Below are 14,176 nucleotides of genomic sequence, written 5' to 3' on the forward strand. Positions count from 1 at the left end.
CAAAAGCCTGTTGAAGGAAGGGAAATAAACAGAGGTGACATTTGACAAGTTAGTCTTTTATTCAGTGCATTGGACTCGTACATCACCACGTCAACTAACAACATTTCACACATTCCTGTAAAATCAACATCGAGTCCAGTCTCTTGTTAAAGATGCTCAGTGTAAAATGTAAAGCAGTCTATCAAATATTTACTTTAATAAGTATAGCTTGGAGCCCAGTAACAGGCTGTGTCCAGCACTTTCAGCGCTGGGTTACAGCAGTGGATGGAGAATGGACCAGTGACTCACGGTTGGTGCAGGGCTTCATTAACAAATGTCTAGACCCACCTCATTAACATCTCAGCCAATGTTCATCAGACTGCTGTGGAGCCTGGCCTCTCTCCTGCAGCTGCTAGTTCAGTTGTGCCAGTGCTTTGAGCATGGGTGGAGCTGCACCTATGAAATCCCTAATGCAGCACTGGAAAACCTGATTTGGGTTGGGGCAGCCTGTCTGTGCTCCGCAACGAGGACAGTCACTCCAGAGGCATGGCACGGCACGTCTCACCCCATCCCCGCAACTGGGCCAGCAGCAGCAGTCAGAACAGCACAGCAAACCAAAGAGAAATGCAAGGTGCTCAGGCCTGACTATTGGGGCAGAGCGAGACATTTTCAGGATGGAGAGGTCTTTCTTACACTGCAAACCTCCGGGCAGGGATGCCTGCACACACAACAAATGGGGCAATCAGATGGATGCTAGGGAACATGGGCAGTTGGAGCATCCCCACTGGTGCCACTGCTGGGGCACGTCCCTCAGCCCCGCACATGCTCCACTTCCCGCTCTGTCTCCCACGCAGGCAGGCACAGTGTCCTCAACCCTTTCCCACCCATGGGACAACACAGGGAAGGCTTGTTGGGTATGGCTTGGAGATGTTCCCCCCTCCCTCTTGCAGGAGTCACCCCAGGCAGCACGGGGTGCCCTGGCAGGGGGACAGGGCTGGTGCCAGCCCCACAGCTCCCCTGCAGAGCACTCCCAGCAAATCCATCTTCGCTCATCCCCCTCCACCACCCTGCTCATGTCCCACCTGCCCTGTGCTCTGGCCCCAACTCTCATCCTCCCTCATCCCTGCCCTCAATCGCTCATTCATTCTGTGTGTAAGGAAGGAGACGGCACATTGCCAAATTAGCTATCTCAGAGGAAATCTATCGAGTTTTATTGAGCTGCCCGTTACAGGGCCTGGACTGTTATGGGCAGTCCCTGTGACGAGCATGCAGTGCTAAGGCATGGTGACTGTCCGGCCGGCGCTCCTGGCTGCTGTAAAGCGCCTCTTATTCCTCAGACCAGAGAATCTCTCATCCAGCGTCAGGCTGGTCTGCAGGGGAAAGGGAGAGCGAGTCAGTCCCACGTCTCGTGGCAAAGCATGACCAAACTTGTAGCAGGGTATTGATTAGAGCCCATCAGTCAGGACGGTGCTTCACAGCCAGTTAGTCAATTAAACCACTCAGCACACGGAGACAAGGAGCTCGACAGACTGTGTGTGGCTGGAAAACCTCCCAGCCCCAAGACACTGGGCGTCCTCGGCAAGAACAGGAACAAGCAGATGGCATTTGAGCACAAGGCATCAAGTAAAACCAAACCGTCCAGACAAGAAACGCCGGCAATGAAGAAGGTGGAGCAGGATTTCTGACCTGCCTCAGGGCTCTTGGACCATACTTCAGCATAAAACAAGGCACCAAGAAGGTCACCAAAGCAAAGAGAGAGCAAAGCCCAGAAGTGCTGTGTGTCTCTGAGGAGTGGGGAGCACCGACAGTGAAACGGTCCGCCCCGGCCAGGACCACTCACAAGCAGCATCTCCCCGCTCCAAGAAAGCACATGGACAGGCCAAGAAGGGCCAAGAGAGTGGGGAAAACTGGGCTGAGTCTGTAGTTGCAGAATAGTCTTCTCAGGTGCTTTCAGTGTTGTGAGCAACCTAGCCAACATGGCCACAGGACTTTCCTCCCGGGTTATGCTAGATAAACCCAACTGGCAGCCCCAAAAACCTGAGCGTGATGTTAACAGCTTAGCGGCAGGGCTGCTGCAGGGTGCAAGGTGCTGCCTGTCCTGTCGACAATCCTCTACCTGGTTGGCCATCGCACGGAAGTTGAATCTCAGCAGCACTCCCTTGGGCTGGGGCTTGGCCACCCGCGGCGGGGGCCTCTGGCTTCGCAGGAATGGGCGCTTGGATCCGGGCCTGGGGAAAGCACAGATCTGAAGTCACTCAGGATGCTAAGGCAGCTCGCTTCCTATCGTCTGCAAACCAGCAAGGAGTAAAGGAGACACCCGCATGCCCCATACATCCCATGGCATGTCTCACGGCAGCCTGGGAGAGTCTGAAGGGTGCCAGGAGAGCTGCCGTGCAGGCAGAGTTCCAGCACTGGGGACTGTGTCACATCAAGGCTATCACGGGGTGCTCTCTGCACCCAGGACATGCCAAATGCCCTCACCCACCCTTCTTTCTACCCCTGGGTGGGTGCCGGGTCCAGCAGCTGCACTGGCTCAGCCCAGGGGTGAAGCCGCCCCCTCCCAGCGTCTGCACTCCTCTGACACAGCAAGCATGCAGTGTCGCTTCGGGGCGTGCGGCATTTCCCCCGCGACACCTCACAGCGAGCACAGCCAGCCTGCCACCTCCCACACGCTGCTGGCACTTCCATTTCTCCTTACTCTGGATAGCAAACAAGCCGCATGGTAATTACCGTCTCCTTTCAGATATGCCAGGAAGGGAACGAGACATCATTTGCTAACCATTTTGGGCCTGAACCATTCATTGCGCACTCTAATAGAAGAAGCGAAGCTGCAATAATGCTAAAAGGATTTGCAATGGCTTTTGTAGGGCTCCCATCCTAACAAATCACCTCATTTACTTACGCGCCGGTCTGGCCCGCCTGGGGATTAGCCACAGAAACCGTCAGAACTGCTCCGGGGCTGGGTTTCACTTGCCACCTGCCGAGACAGGGAGATGTATCCAGCTTCAATTCGAGCATGAAAGAGCACGTCATGTTTGCAGCATGCCTTTGTTCACCAATTACCTTCTCATCCTTGGTGGTTTCCCTTCTCCATTAGCATCCATCTGCTGTGAAATATATTTAAAAAAAATGACTTAAAGAATTAGCTCTCAGAAACAATGATTCCTTTTCCAGTATTTCATTTGGTATATCTGAATAGCGCTTTCTTTGCACGTTGTCAAGAAATTCGCTAATTTTGGGTTTCCTGCTGGCACAGCGATCTGTATGGGGTGGCTTAACTTTGCGCTGCTTGTGCTGCTGTATAAGCTGCAAGGTTTACTTTTATCACCTGCCCAGGTTTTATTTTCCAGCTGTCAGAATATTAAGCTGCATTAAAAATTGCCTGTCCTGCAAATACTTTCCTAGGAATATATTCATTGTTAAAGTCATCCCAGTTACTTTTGGAAGCAAAGATACAACTGGGCAAAGGCTGGTAAAACTGAAGGTTTGTCACCATCAGCATGTTGCAGAAAAAAAGTCTCGATACTGACCCCTCTCTGAAAGTTGGCTTTGGAGAATCGCTGCTGCATCCGCTTCTGCTGGAAGGCTGGTCCCCTGTTTAGCACGAAAGGCCTGCTGATAAAGGAGGAGAGAGAAAAGGACATAGGTGAATATGATGCCAGGTCTCTCCTAAAGTTTAATGCTGAAATACCTAACCCAGCGTGGTATTAAAAAGCAGTATGAGAAGCAAGTGAGGCTGTGCGTTACCAAGTTCAGCCCAACAAGTTTTTTTGCCAGCAAAGGATTTCAGAGGAACTCGTTTTTCTGCTCAAATGAAACAACAGCTTGTGTTTGTTCTGAACTCTGCTTGTTAAAAAAATCATGGAAGAAAACCGTAGAAAAAAATTTGGTCAGAAGGGACCTCTGGAGGTCATTCAGTCCCTGCTCTACTCAAAGCAGAGAAAGATGGGATTGCAGCGGAGCTTCCTTTTGAGCTCGGAGAACACAAGGACCACAATGAGACAGGCAGCAAGACTGTGCCCAGTACGCGGCAGCCTGCCTTCGTCACAGCTCCTGGGGTGCAGCGTCTGCTCCTGCAGCCCTTCACCAGGACAGACTCCCTCTCCCTGCCTATCCCTTACGGCTGGAGTCTGTATTTCCTGGCTCTATGAAAAGAAATGCTATTTCACCCTTCAAAAGTTTTCCCCAAAGTGACAGAGGAGAAGTTTAATAAAAAGACAAAGGTCACATTTTCCGTGCTTTCTAAAATAAAATGACAGATCGAATACCTGAATTATGAACTATCAGCATAAGGCTATTTTATTTCCAGGTGCTTTCCTAACATACCCAAGGGTATTTTTCTCACATTGCATGAAGAGACAGCTGTAGCCACTCCCAGCTGACCAAGAGCAGAGCCCCAGGAGCTGCACAAGGAATCACTGAAAACCAAAGAAGCCCACAGTCACCAAAGATTTTACCTTCTCCCTGGGGCGTTGGTGCTGGCAGCAGCTGCTCTAAATCTCTTGGGCCCTGGGGGTGGCCGTCGCCGTCCCTCTGGCTGCCCGCTGCTGCTGCTTTTGGCGAAAGCATCGTTGTTCTTGTTGCCCTGAAAAAGCAGCGAGAGCTCAGCAATTGCCACCCGTCCTGCAATCTCAATGCACAAAGAGGGAGTGAGCACGAGCGACAGCACACAACCGCCCTTCCCTCCACCGACTGCCGCTGCCTGAAAAGCGGGTGCATTTATTTGGCATTTTCTATAGCTCTGTCTAGGAGGAAATCCAGCCTGCTCCTAAGTGCAGGTGGCGATTGCTGACACTGCAGAGGTTCCCTCACTGCTCTTGGACACGTTCAGCACCACTTGCAATTGCTTCAAAGGGGGCTCAGCCCCATGCTCTGTGCTCTGCATTCCCTCTATTCTCATTCCCAACTGTTATTCCTTTGCAACTTCTGCAGTCTTGCAACAGAACAACCCTGCTCTGCAAGTGCTTTTTTTCCTCCTTTGATATTTTCATGATGGGAAACTGATTCCTCGCTAGATCTGTTAAAACCTGTTCTCTTCCATGGTCTTTTGTATCTATGACAGAAATATTTCTACCGAGCAGTGTTGCTGTAGTCTCAACATTTGGACTTAGTATACGCTGTTGTCAACAATCAGTATGTGTGTCTTGGTTCCTGGGCATGAAACTACAAGTACCAGGAAGAATGTTTCATTCTAATAGTGCAGAAATACAAAAAAAGATTAGTCCATGGAGTGCAAATCTCGCACAAGCCTAGCATTATAGCTTTGCTCAGGTTTCTTTTCGGTCATTGACTCTTTCTTGTTTGGACACGTACGTTGCCCAGTCCAAGCCCTGAAGCATCAAGCACATCAGAAGACCCCTCAGCAGCATAGGTCCTCCTGCAGTTACTTATACAAATTGCCACAGACTTTTATTTCTGTGGGACAACCACCATCACTGTTACTACCCACTAACTGAGATGTGTTTCCACATTCTTCCCACTTGGTTTATTTCTGCAAAATGGAAGCTACTATAGAATTATGCCTCCTAGCAACTGCTTATTACTTTCTGTTAATACCCAGCCACACTCAATATCTGAGTCATCGCAGTCTTTATTTTCAGGAATAACCACACTCCATGCACATGCATGCTTAGTTTAGGGCTCTCTTATACCCACAGGACACAGCCATTAAATCTGCCATCATGTTTGCCACTTCGGTGTTTTTTTAAAAGCTTACTGAGCATATGTGACCTCCTAATTGATGGAATTTCCATCAGTGAGGATAAAAACAACCCCCTCTCAAAGAGGACTATCTACCTGCCTGATTACCACCTTCTACACCAAGCCAGTTTAATGTTAGTGACACTCAGAAGAAAGCTGTAAGAATTACTTTAATGGTGAACATGTACCTTCCTTCCAATCTCTTGAGTCTTAAAAATAACTCAAAACCCAAATGAAAATATTTCAATCTTTTTTTTTAAAGTGTTTTTGAGCAGAGATAAGACCTAAACATTTAAACTTGAAAAAGGGAAAGCCATGGATGAAAAAAATGCATTTTACACTGAAGCACGTGGGCGATCTGACCCATGGCTATCACAGTACTGGGAATCAGTGTCTCTGGAGGGGATACCCACTTGCTAGTCAAAAATATGTCTCTAAACCAAAGCCACCTGAAGTCAACAACAGTCTGTCCTTTGACTTTACTGAACCTTGGTAAATGCTCTGGGTGGAGGACAAATAATGGTGAATCTTAGCATACCTCCTCTAAACGATAATAGTAAGATGAGATGACATGGAATTTGTTTTTATGGAAATATTTTAAAATCTTTTAAGAACACATTTTCAAAAAATCTTGTTTGTAAAACCCATGGGAACCGATTCAGTAAAATTATGCCAAGTCATAAGCTTATAAAACCAACTGGAAAATTGCTGGTTTATATGCATATGTGTCTGTACTTACCTATGCCTGCAAATGCTATGCATGGGCATATAAAAGATGGTGCCTGTAAATTTTTTATGTATGTAGATTTTCCTTTGGGGTGATCCAGGATCATAAAATCCAGCAGATTTCTACATGACATTTGGGAACAGCTGTACCTTCCTTACCACCCTACCTCTTGAGCTGATGCCTGGCGATTTAAAGGGCTCACTCCATTTAATGCAGCAGCTGGTCTTCTCCTGGGACCGGGCACAGTATTCCTGAACTGCCTTCGATTATATTGTTGTTGTCCAAACCCTCTTCTAAAACGGTTAGGTCCTACAAAAATAAACTCTTATTTTAGCATCCTTAAAAACTCAATTTATTATTACAGTTTTGCAAATTAATTACAAAGTTAACTTAATATGATATAGGAGTATCTACATAACTAGTGATGCAAGAATCACATCAATTTATTCCAGAAAAGTAATTTTGCAGAATATTAAATAATTTATCTTTCCAACGTCTCATTAACATTCTTATTATATGTAGGACTGACAAACACATTATTTGATTTGAAAGAATATAGAAAAGCCTTCCACAATTCTGATTCCTAATAAAGGCAGGAACACTCACATCAGGAAACCTGTCAATCTGTTGTCAGACTTCACATTGCTATGAATCAACTGTGAAATGGAAAAAGCCTTTTGATACAGATACGCAAGTGACTCAAGCATCCAGAAGCCAATGCCACAACAGCCTGGAATAGCTCTGAGTGCCCACATTATAGCACTTGATAAGTGAAGACTGGACCACAATTTTTTTTATATATATATGGGGTTTCTTTCAGCTTGACATATCCTTACCGCATATATTGAAGGGGGCACCTTCTGCTGCTGTTTTACGTAACTGCACAGTACATACACACCAACATACACACCAACAGCTCATCTTGCATTTAACGTTTTCCCCTAAGCCTGTTTATGATTTTGAGGTGTGCTGAAGTGTCGAGCGAGAGGAAAGCACTCCATCAGATGGAGGCATAGTGTATTGAAGCCTAATTACTCCACATGATAAACTTCTGTAGTCATAACGAAGTAGACATTTTCTGAGTCGCTATACCAGTGAAACGTACGGACATACTCAGAGGGGTGTATAAATCAGGCATAAAGCAGTGCATGGCAGAGGGCAGCAAGACTGCAGTTAAACCCTGGACCATATAGCAGAACCTCCCTGGTACCAACCACAGAGCAGTTAGATGCATGTATTGATCCTATACCATCGACTCCTACACCACAACAATTTATAATGACTTGGAGCAATTAGAAATGAAGTGCTCTGAGGCAGCGGTGACATCGCTGTCAGAGGCCACCACCGCAGTGATTAATGAAGGCTCCAGCCCCAGGGTGTAACACCGGTCGGCGCCAGTGTGGGCTGGTTACACTGGAATACAAGTGAAGACGATTTGAGCTGCTCTGGCCCTAAAACAAAAGGGCACCAGGGCACACCCGTGGGAAGCACCTCCCAAACAGCACGTCGGGGTTGCTTCGATCCCTACGGCCGGAGATGCTGGCTGGGAACACTCACAAAAATGCAATACTATTCACAGGCCCTGTGGGGCCAGTCGTTATTTTCTTTGCAAACAATGCCCTCTCACCGCAGAAGCGCAGGTGTGTAAATGTTCCTCTCCAAACACTTGAATTTTGGCAATCCGTGTCTTTTTGACCAGATGTGGTCTCGCTGTGTTTAACAGCCCTTTCTCTCCTCCTGGTTCTGTCCCCACAGTCTGTTCTTCCCCTTCTTGTTCCCTTCAATGCCCATCCTGGGCTCGCCCCTCTCTCTTGCCCGTTTGCCAGACCGCTCTCCTGCAGGCCACCAAACCTTGCAACACACCTCTCTGCACCCTGGGGAGGGCATCTCCTCTGCGGCAAGACAGACCGAGCTCAGCTGCCTTTCCTGGTACTTCATCGGTGCAATGGGAGGGACTGATGCAAAAGGCAGCCCTGGAAAATCATGCCCCTGTCAGTCAGTTTGCATTAGAGAGCCTCTGCTCAGCAGTGCACTCAGGCATGCCTCAGCCGGTGTAAATAACTAATGCCGGAGCCATCAGCCTCCAAGGGGTACCCCGTGTACACCAGCTGGGGACCAAGGCCTCGGTCCGTCACGTGTATCCTGAAGTGTGACACATGGGAGGCTCCATCTCTGCAAAAAGTCTGGCAAATATTTAGTAATGAAAGAACATTTGAATAAAACCCCACAGCATCAGCAGCCGGGGAAGACCCCCACCGTGTTTGGGTGCACGCTCAGAGCCTGGTGCTGAGCACACCTGTGTTGGCCAAGAGGCACCTCTGCCCAGCAAGTCCAGTCTGGGGAGAAGCCCCGATGCCTGACAGACTCTTTTTCCAAGGATATTTGAAATTCAAATTTCTTGTCATTAAAAATCATCTTTCCCCCACTGGGGAGACGGTTTAAGCCATATTCCAGGAGGGATAACAGCACTTAACTTGCACGAATTCTCTTGCTGGTTTAATAAGCATAATACCCTTCTCCAGCCTCTGTCATTACAGTGCTGGGCTGTTCTGATCGTCATTTTGACAATGGTTATCATGTCTCAGCCCAGAAGGGACTGCATTTCAGCCCCTGAAGAATTATGGGCTAAATTCCCAGTCGTGCTGAGCTTCCCAAAATTGCTACTGACATCAGCACCACACAGCATGGTGGGTCTCTGCACTTGGCAGGGCTGAATTCAGATTCAGTTAAAACCTATGAAATACTAAGACTAGCAGAAATAAATCTATAAATGAACAGAAAAGTTCTCCTTTCTAAGGAATAGCTAAAAAAATATTTTGTTTGATTTATTTGACTCTGCATGCAGTAGTCACTTGAGTGTGGAAGAATATCAAAGCCTGTGTTTTTGACAGAAAAATCAATTTGCAAAAGGCAATTATCATCATTTTGTTTTGAACTGGAATGATTCTTGGTAAGGCAATATGTGGTGGAGACCAAGAACACGAGAGTGGGAGGCAGACCGGAGACAAGCAGGATTGCTCCTAGCAATCCCACTGGCCTGATGTGCCATTGGCACTCCAAGGCAAGATTGCAATGACATTGCTGCAAAATGTCACTAAAATCTTCAATGAAGTGATTTAGCAGTAGTTAAAAAAAAAAAGCAAAATTTTGATAGAGATGGCATTTCATGCAGCAGGTCACTTTGGTTTTGTAGATAAAAGCTAGTACAACCAAACATAGATTAGTGTGAGATCACTCGGTAGTATAAAAAACCTCATCATAAAAATAGCATGGTTGGCAAAAGAGACAAATTAGCTCCAATAACTGAGCTATCAAAGACAGTTACTGAAGGGGTAATTTAAGTGTGTTCTGGGAAAAAGAGGATTAGGAAGAGGCATAATTAAAATATGCAAAGCCAAAAGGGAATAGAGACTAGATATTAAGTCACTTTGAATTAGTAATTCATGAGAGGGTGGAAGGGAGAGAAATGGATGAATTTATGCTCTGAAAGGGCCCTGATATTCCATTGTTGCAGACAGAAAAGCTATTCAGACCCCGAGTACATCTTATACGCACACAGGAATTAGACAGGAGAAGGATTTAAGAGCTGTATTTTGTTACACAAATGTGTTTTCCAGCTTGGCAGGCCTCCACCATCCCAAGGCGCTCACCTACCTTGCAAATTCCTCTGCATCCAGGCGCGGAAACGGGGCCGTCCATACCCATATGCCGAATTCCTGTTCTTGACCTGCTGCCTTCGCCCATCCCCTGCAGCGCTGGCATCTGTTTGCTCTTTCCTGTGGCGTTTTATGATATCATCTAGATTGAAATGGCAAAGGGGAAACCCATAAAACCTGCACTTTCTACCAACAGTGATTCCCACTTTCAGTGCTTGCAATTGTCCGCAGTAAAAATGGAGCTTGCGGTTCTGTAAGCTACGCTGGCCGAACAATAAAAGACTAAGCTTAGCTCAGAAAGTATAGGATCAATTTACTCGGCTCCTGCAGGCTGGAGATTAGAGTGCAGCAAATTATTTAAAAATGTGCTACCATCCAGCACGTATCCACCATGTGCAGGACAGAGATTTCAGACTCACGTCCCACCGAGGGATCCAATCCTGCAGATTTCCCACAAGCATAAGGGAATATCTTTTTGCAGGGGCACTGGGAGCTCAGTGCTGGGCAAAGAACATTTTTTGAGAAGGTCTGACTTGGAAGGCTGCGGGATAGGTGGTCAAAGGGGGAAGAATGGGCAGAAGCACCCATGGGTGCAGCCATGCTGTGACGGCTGCTCCAAGGCGCTCCCCCTGCCATGCACGGGACATGGGCGCTGCCCCGTGCAGAGGACGTGTCCCTGATGTATAAACAACAAAAATGCTGCTCAACTGTCATGCAAACACAAGTGGTATGAATGTTCCCCTAGCCCCTAAATTTGTAAAGGGGAGAACTGAAGCTTGGTGCAGTAAAGGCTGCGATGTGAGGGCTGTGGGGAAGGAATCTCACTTGTACAGAGTGACTGTCAAGAAAGGTGACATCATGGTCTGCAAACACTCGTGGCTCACCAGGCGGTTGCAGGACGGTTTCTTTTCAAGTCCCATCTCCTGGAGTCAGCTACCTGCATGTCTTTCCTCAGTGCTTTAAAAAAACAAAGCAAGTTTCTAGCCCTTGGTGGTATGAGATGAAGCTTGAAGCCATAAACCTTTATGGCTCAAAAACCAGTAAGCAAATCGATGCAACATGCACAATGAATATCACCAGTACTTTGTATTTTAAGTTCCACAGTCTTCAGGACCTAACTCTTGATTTTCTGACTATCTGGGGTAGATGCTCCTGCTTAATTACTTAATATAGCTAACCTAGAAACAGCTGGATAAGGATGTGTCAACCACAGAGCAAGAACCTCTTAGCTTTTGCCATTGTCTGGTGAAGCAGAGAGGGAGAATATCCCAAATACAAGAGGACTGTGCGGGGGATGCCTGCTCTCCCCTGCAAAACTTGGGTTGTCCCGTATAGACCTGTCTACACCGCACCAAGGGAACCAGCTCTCGTGCTTCACATTGAACACATCGATTTGATTTTCATGCTTGCCCCACTGCCAGCAGCAGTAAGATATTTTGGGAACCCTGCAGAGCTCTCTGCAGACAGGACGGAGGGCAACCAGCCCGCTCCTGTGCTGCTGCAGTATGAGCACTGGGACCAGGCACAGCTGCCTCTCGCCTCTGAAGCCCAATCGCCACCCCACCAGGTTTTATACCCCAAAAGGGGTATAAAACAGCCTGAATGCAGCAAAACTGACCCGGGATGTGCTGCCAATGTCCCTGGACTCCCCTCACCCAAACTTACTAGGCAGCTCTGAAAATGTACTCTACTGAGCTCTTCCATGAACTATGACATGTTTCTCGCATTCTTTGCAAGACACCATCCAAATGCAGTTCCCAAGGCGCAGAGCTTGTATGAAACAACCAATTACTTTCCCTGTGATTTAGACACTTTTGGTTTAAAACTATATTAGTAGCACTGAGAAGATCACACAAAATTTCTCCCAAGGACATTTTGCCACTGGGCTTCACCAGTTCGGACCCAGCCAAGCATTCTGGGTGCTTCCCTAGGCACTGCTGCTGTAACCAGCTGCACAGCCCCTGAGCTGCACTAAACTGCTGTGTTTTACGAGAGAGGACAGAGAGAGCACAAGGGACACAGAGGAAGTGATGATCCACTTGCAGTATCCAGAGTATACCTGACAGGGTTTTGAAAGCTTATGTCCCACCTCAACAAGTGTTTTTAACTCTTTAAAAGATGGCACTGGAAGGTGAAGTATCTGGACCATGAACAAACTACTTTTAGATGCAGAGCTCTACAAAGAAACAGCTCAAAGCCCCCCAGTTCTCAATGAGTTTGTCTGAAATCAAGGGGATCTTCTTAATTCAAGCTGTTCTGATGAAGAGGAAAGGTAAAGGCAAAGGGACACCTCCTAATTAATTTGTATTTTCCAACAATTTCTTCTTTTAACCTCACACCTTCCAGAAAATATTCAGCAAGTAATAAAGCTACATCTGTTAAGCTTCAAGCAGAATGTTTTAACATTCCTTTAACAAATCAGTGAGGAAAGAAGTGTCCAAATCAGCCCTTTTCCCAGGCAGTGGCTAGTCCAGCTCCTTAATGAATCGCTGGAGCGAAAGCACAGAAGTGCCATTAGCTTTCAATGGGTACCTCCAGCGCTTGTGACTTGTCATTTTCTATCAAGAAACTCCTGTGTCTAAATTAATACAAAGCCCAGGGAAAACAAACGAAAGCAGAGGTAAGAATAGGCTGCGTGACTGCTTTTGTGATTTCTCTATCAAGTCTGCCAGGAAGAGAGCACGCTGGGAGACGCTGGGCGATATTCTTGGTATGAATGCGCTGATGTTCTCAGCTAAGTGTGCCTTTGGGACATGTGCTATTTGGGGCACAGGCTGCTTTGAAGCGTATCAACAGCATCCCTGCTTGCTCTGCAGGGAGGTGGATGCAGGCATCCAAGGGTGGGCTATCTACAGTGGGAGGAAGAGCTTGCTCGGAACGGAGAGGAGATGAATGCTCAGGTGTCTGGTCTATCACCATTCAGTGTCTTTTTTTGTTTGGGTACAAGTTGTCTTTTGCACCCATAAATATGATGGGGTTAACAAAGCAATGTAATGGAGCACTGCGTAAGGCTGGAAGGGATCCTGAGAGGTCATTTAAGGTACCCCTATGCCCTCAAGACAGAATTAGATGTATCAGGGCAGCTTTAGAGTAACTCCTGCAGTTTCCTGTGACTGCTAACTCAAGTAAGGCCCAACTTATCTGGAAGCACAGAAACAAGCACCTGACACTGAAAGTATTCGTTCTTCACCAAGGTTCTTGTCTTCCACTTCTCTCTTCTGCCCCGAGTAAGGTGTATTCTGGATTGAATATGGAGGTGGACCACAGGAGGTCTGACTGGGGGAAGCACCCAGGGAGAGCAAAAGCAAAGGGAGTATTGCACATCAGCAAACAGAAAAAGGATGTGCAACACCATGGGGAAAAAACTAAATGAAAAACTAGGGACCCACTATTGCTGTAAATCGTCATAGCACCATTAAAATAAAGGTGCATCAGCCAAGGGATCTGTTTGAATTTGCAGTGGAAAATGTTCTGCTATTCCTGAGAAGCGGCTCACTGCTGGGAAGAAATGACACAAGATTTTGGTTAGGAAGCTGACCCAATAATAAAACTTGCTAGTGGACTTTCCTTCCACAGCAGAGATGTCAACCCGATAATCCACCAAGATCTATCGTCCAAGTGTCGGAGTCCAAGCCTTCGGAGTTAATAGAAGGGCAGTTGTTTATGCACAGTTCGCATACCCAGTGCCAGAGGAATGGCGAGCATCACGAGCAAGCTGCTATAAATAGCCTGCACACCCGAGGACATGTCTCATATCTTTATTTCAATAGAGGGCTCGTTTACGTAAGCCTCTCCCAACCCGCAGCGCTTGATACTCTGCCCTCTGAAGTTACGGGGTGCCGCCAGCAAAGCACAGAGAAGGGTCTGAAGCCGTGATTCTCTCCCACCACCCCCCCACCACCCCCGGCTATTTCTTCGCCTTTTCCTGACCGGTCCCCTTCCACCGCAACCGGCTGCAGGCCGGCCGGGGGGCACCGGCACCGCGGGGCCACACCACCCTCCTTTGCCCGACTCTACCCGCCCCGCCACGACGCATACGAGCACAGACCAGACCCCCGGGCCCGGCCGGGGGCACGGAGCCCCGCGGCGGGACCGGCCCCGGGGGCGCACGGAG

At 47.6% G+C, this 14,176-nt stretch overlaps 1 protein-coding gene across 1 annotated transcript; it reads right to left on the bottom strand.

Moving 5' to 3' along the window:
- Positions 1 to 411: 411 nt before the first annotated feature.
- LOC104830413 (UAP56-interacting factor-like) lies at positions 412 to 11,138 on the bottom strand. The gene is given in 10 exon segments (XM_010565269.1): positions 412 to 1,349; positions 2,096 to 2,207; positions 2,882 to 2,956; positions 3,043 to 3,083; positions 3,510 to 3,594; positions 4,437 to 4,564; positions 6,573 to 6,715; positions 10,061 to 10,273; positions 10,276 to 10,351; positions 10,354 to 11,138. Coding segments are annotated over 10 exon segments (1,392 nt in total). The 5' UTR covers positions 10,777 to 11,138; the 3' UTR covers positions 412 to 1,253.
- Between the last annotated feature and the right edge of the window lie 3,038 nt (positions 11,139 to 14,176).

Source organism: Haliaeetus leucocephalus, unplaced genomic scaffold (genome assembly GCF_000737465.1).
Source record: "Haliaeetus leucocephalus isolate CR32 unplaced genomic scaffold, Haliaeetus_leucocephalus-4.0 Scaffold189, whole genome shotgun sequence".
NCBI classification, from domain to species: Eukaryota; Metazoa; Chordata; class Aves; order Accipitriformes; family Accipitridae; genus Haliaeetus; species Haliaeetus leucocephalus.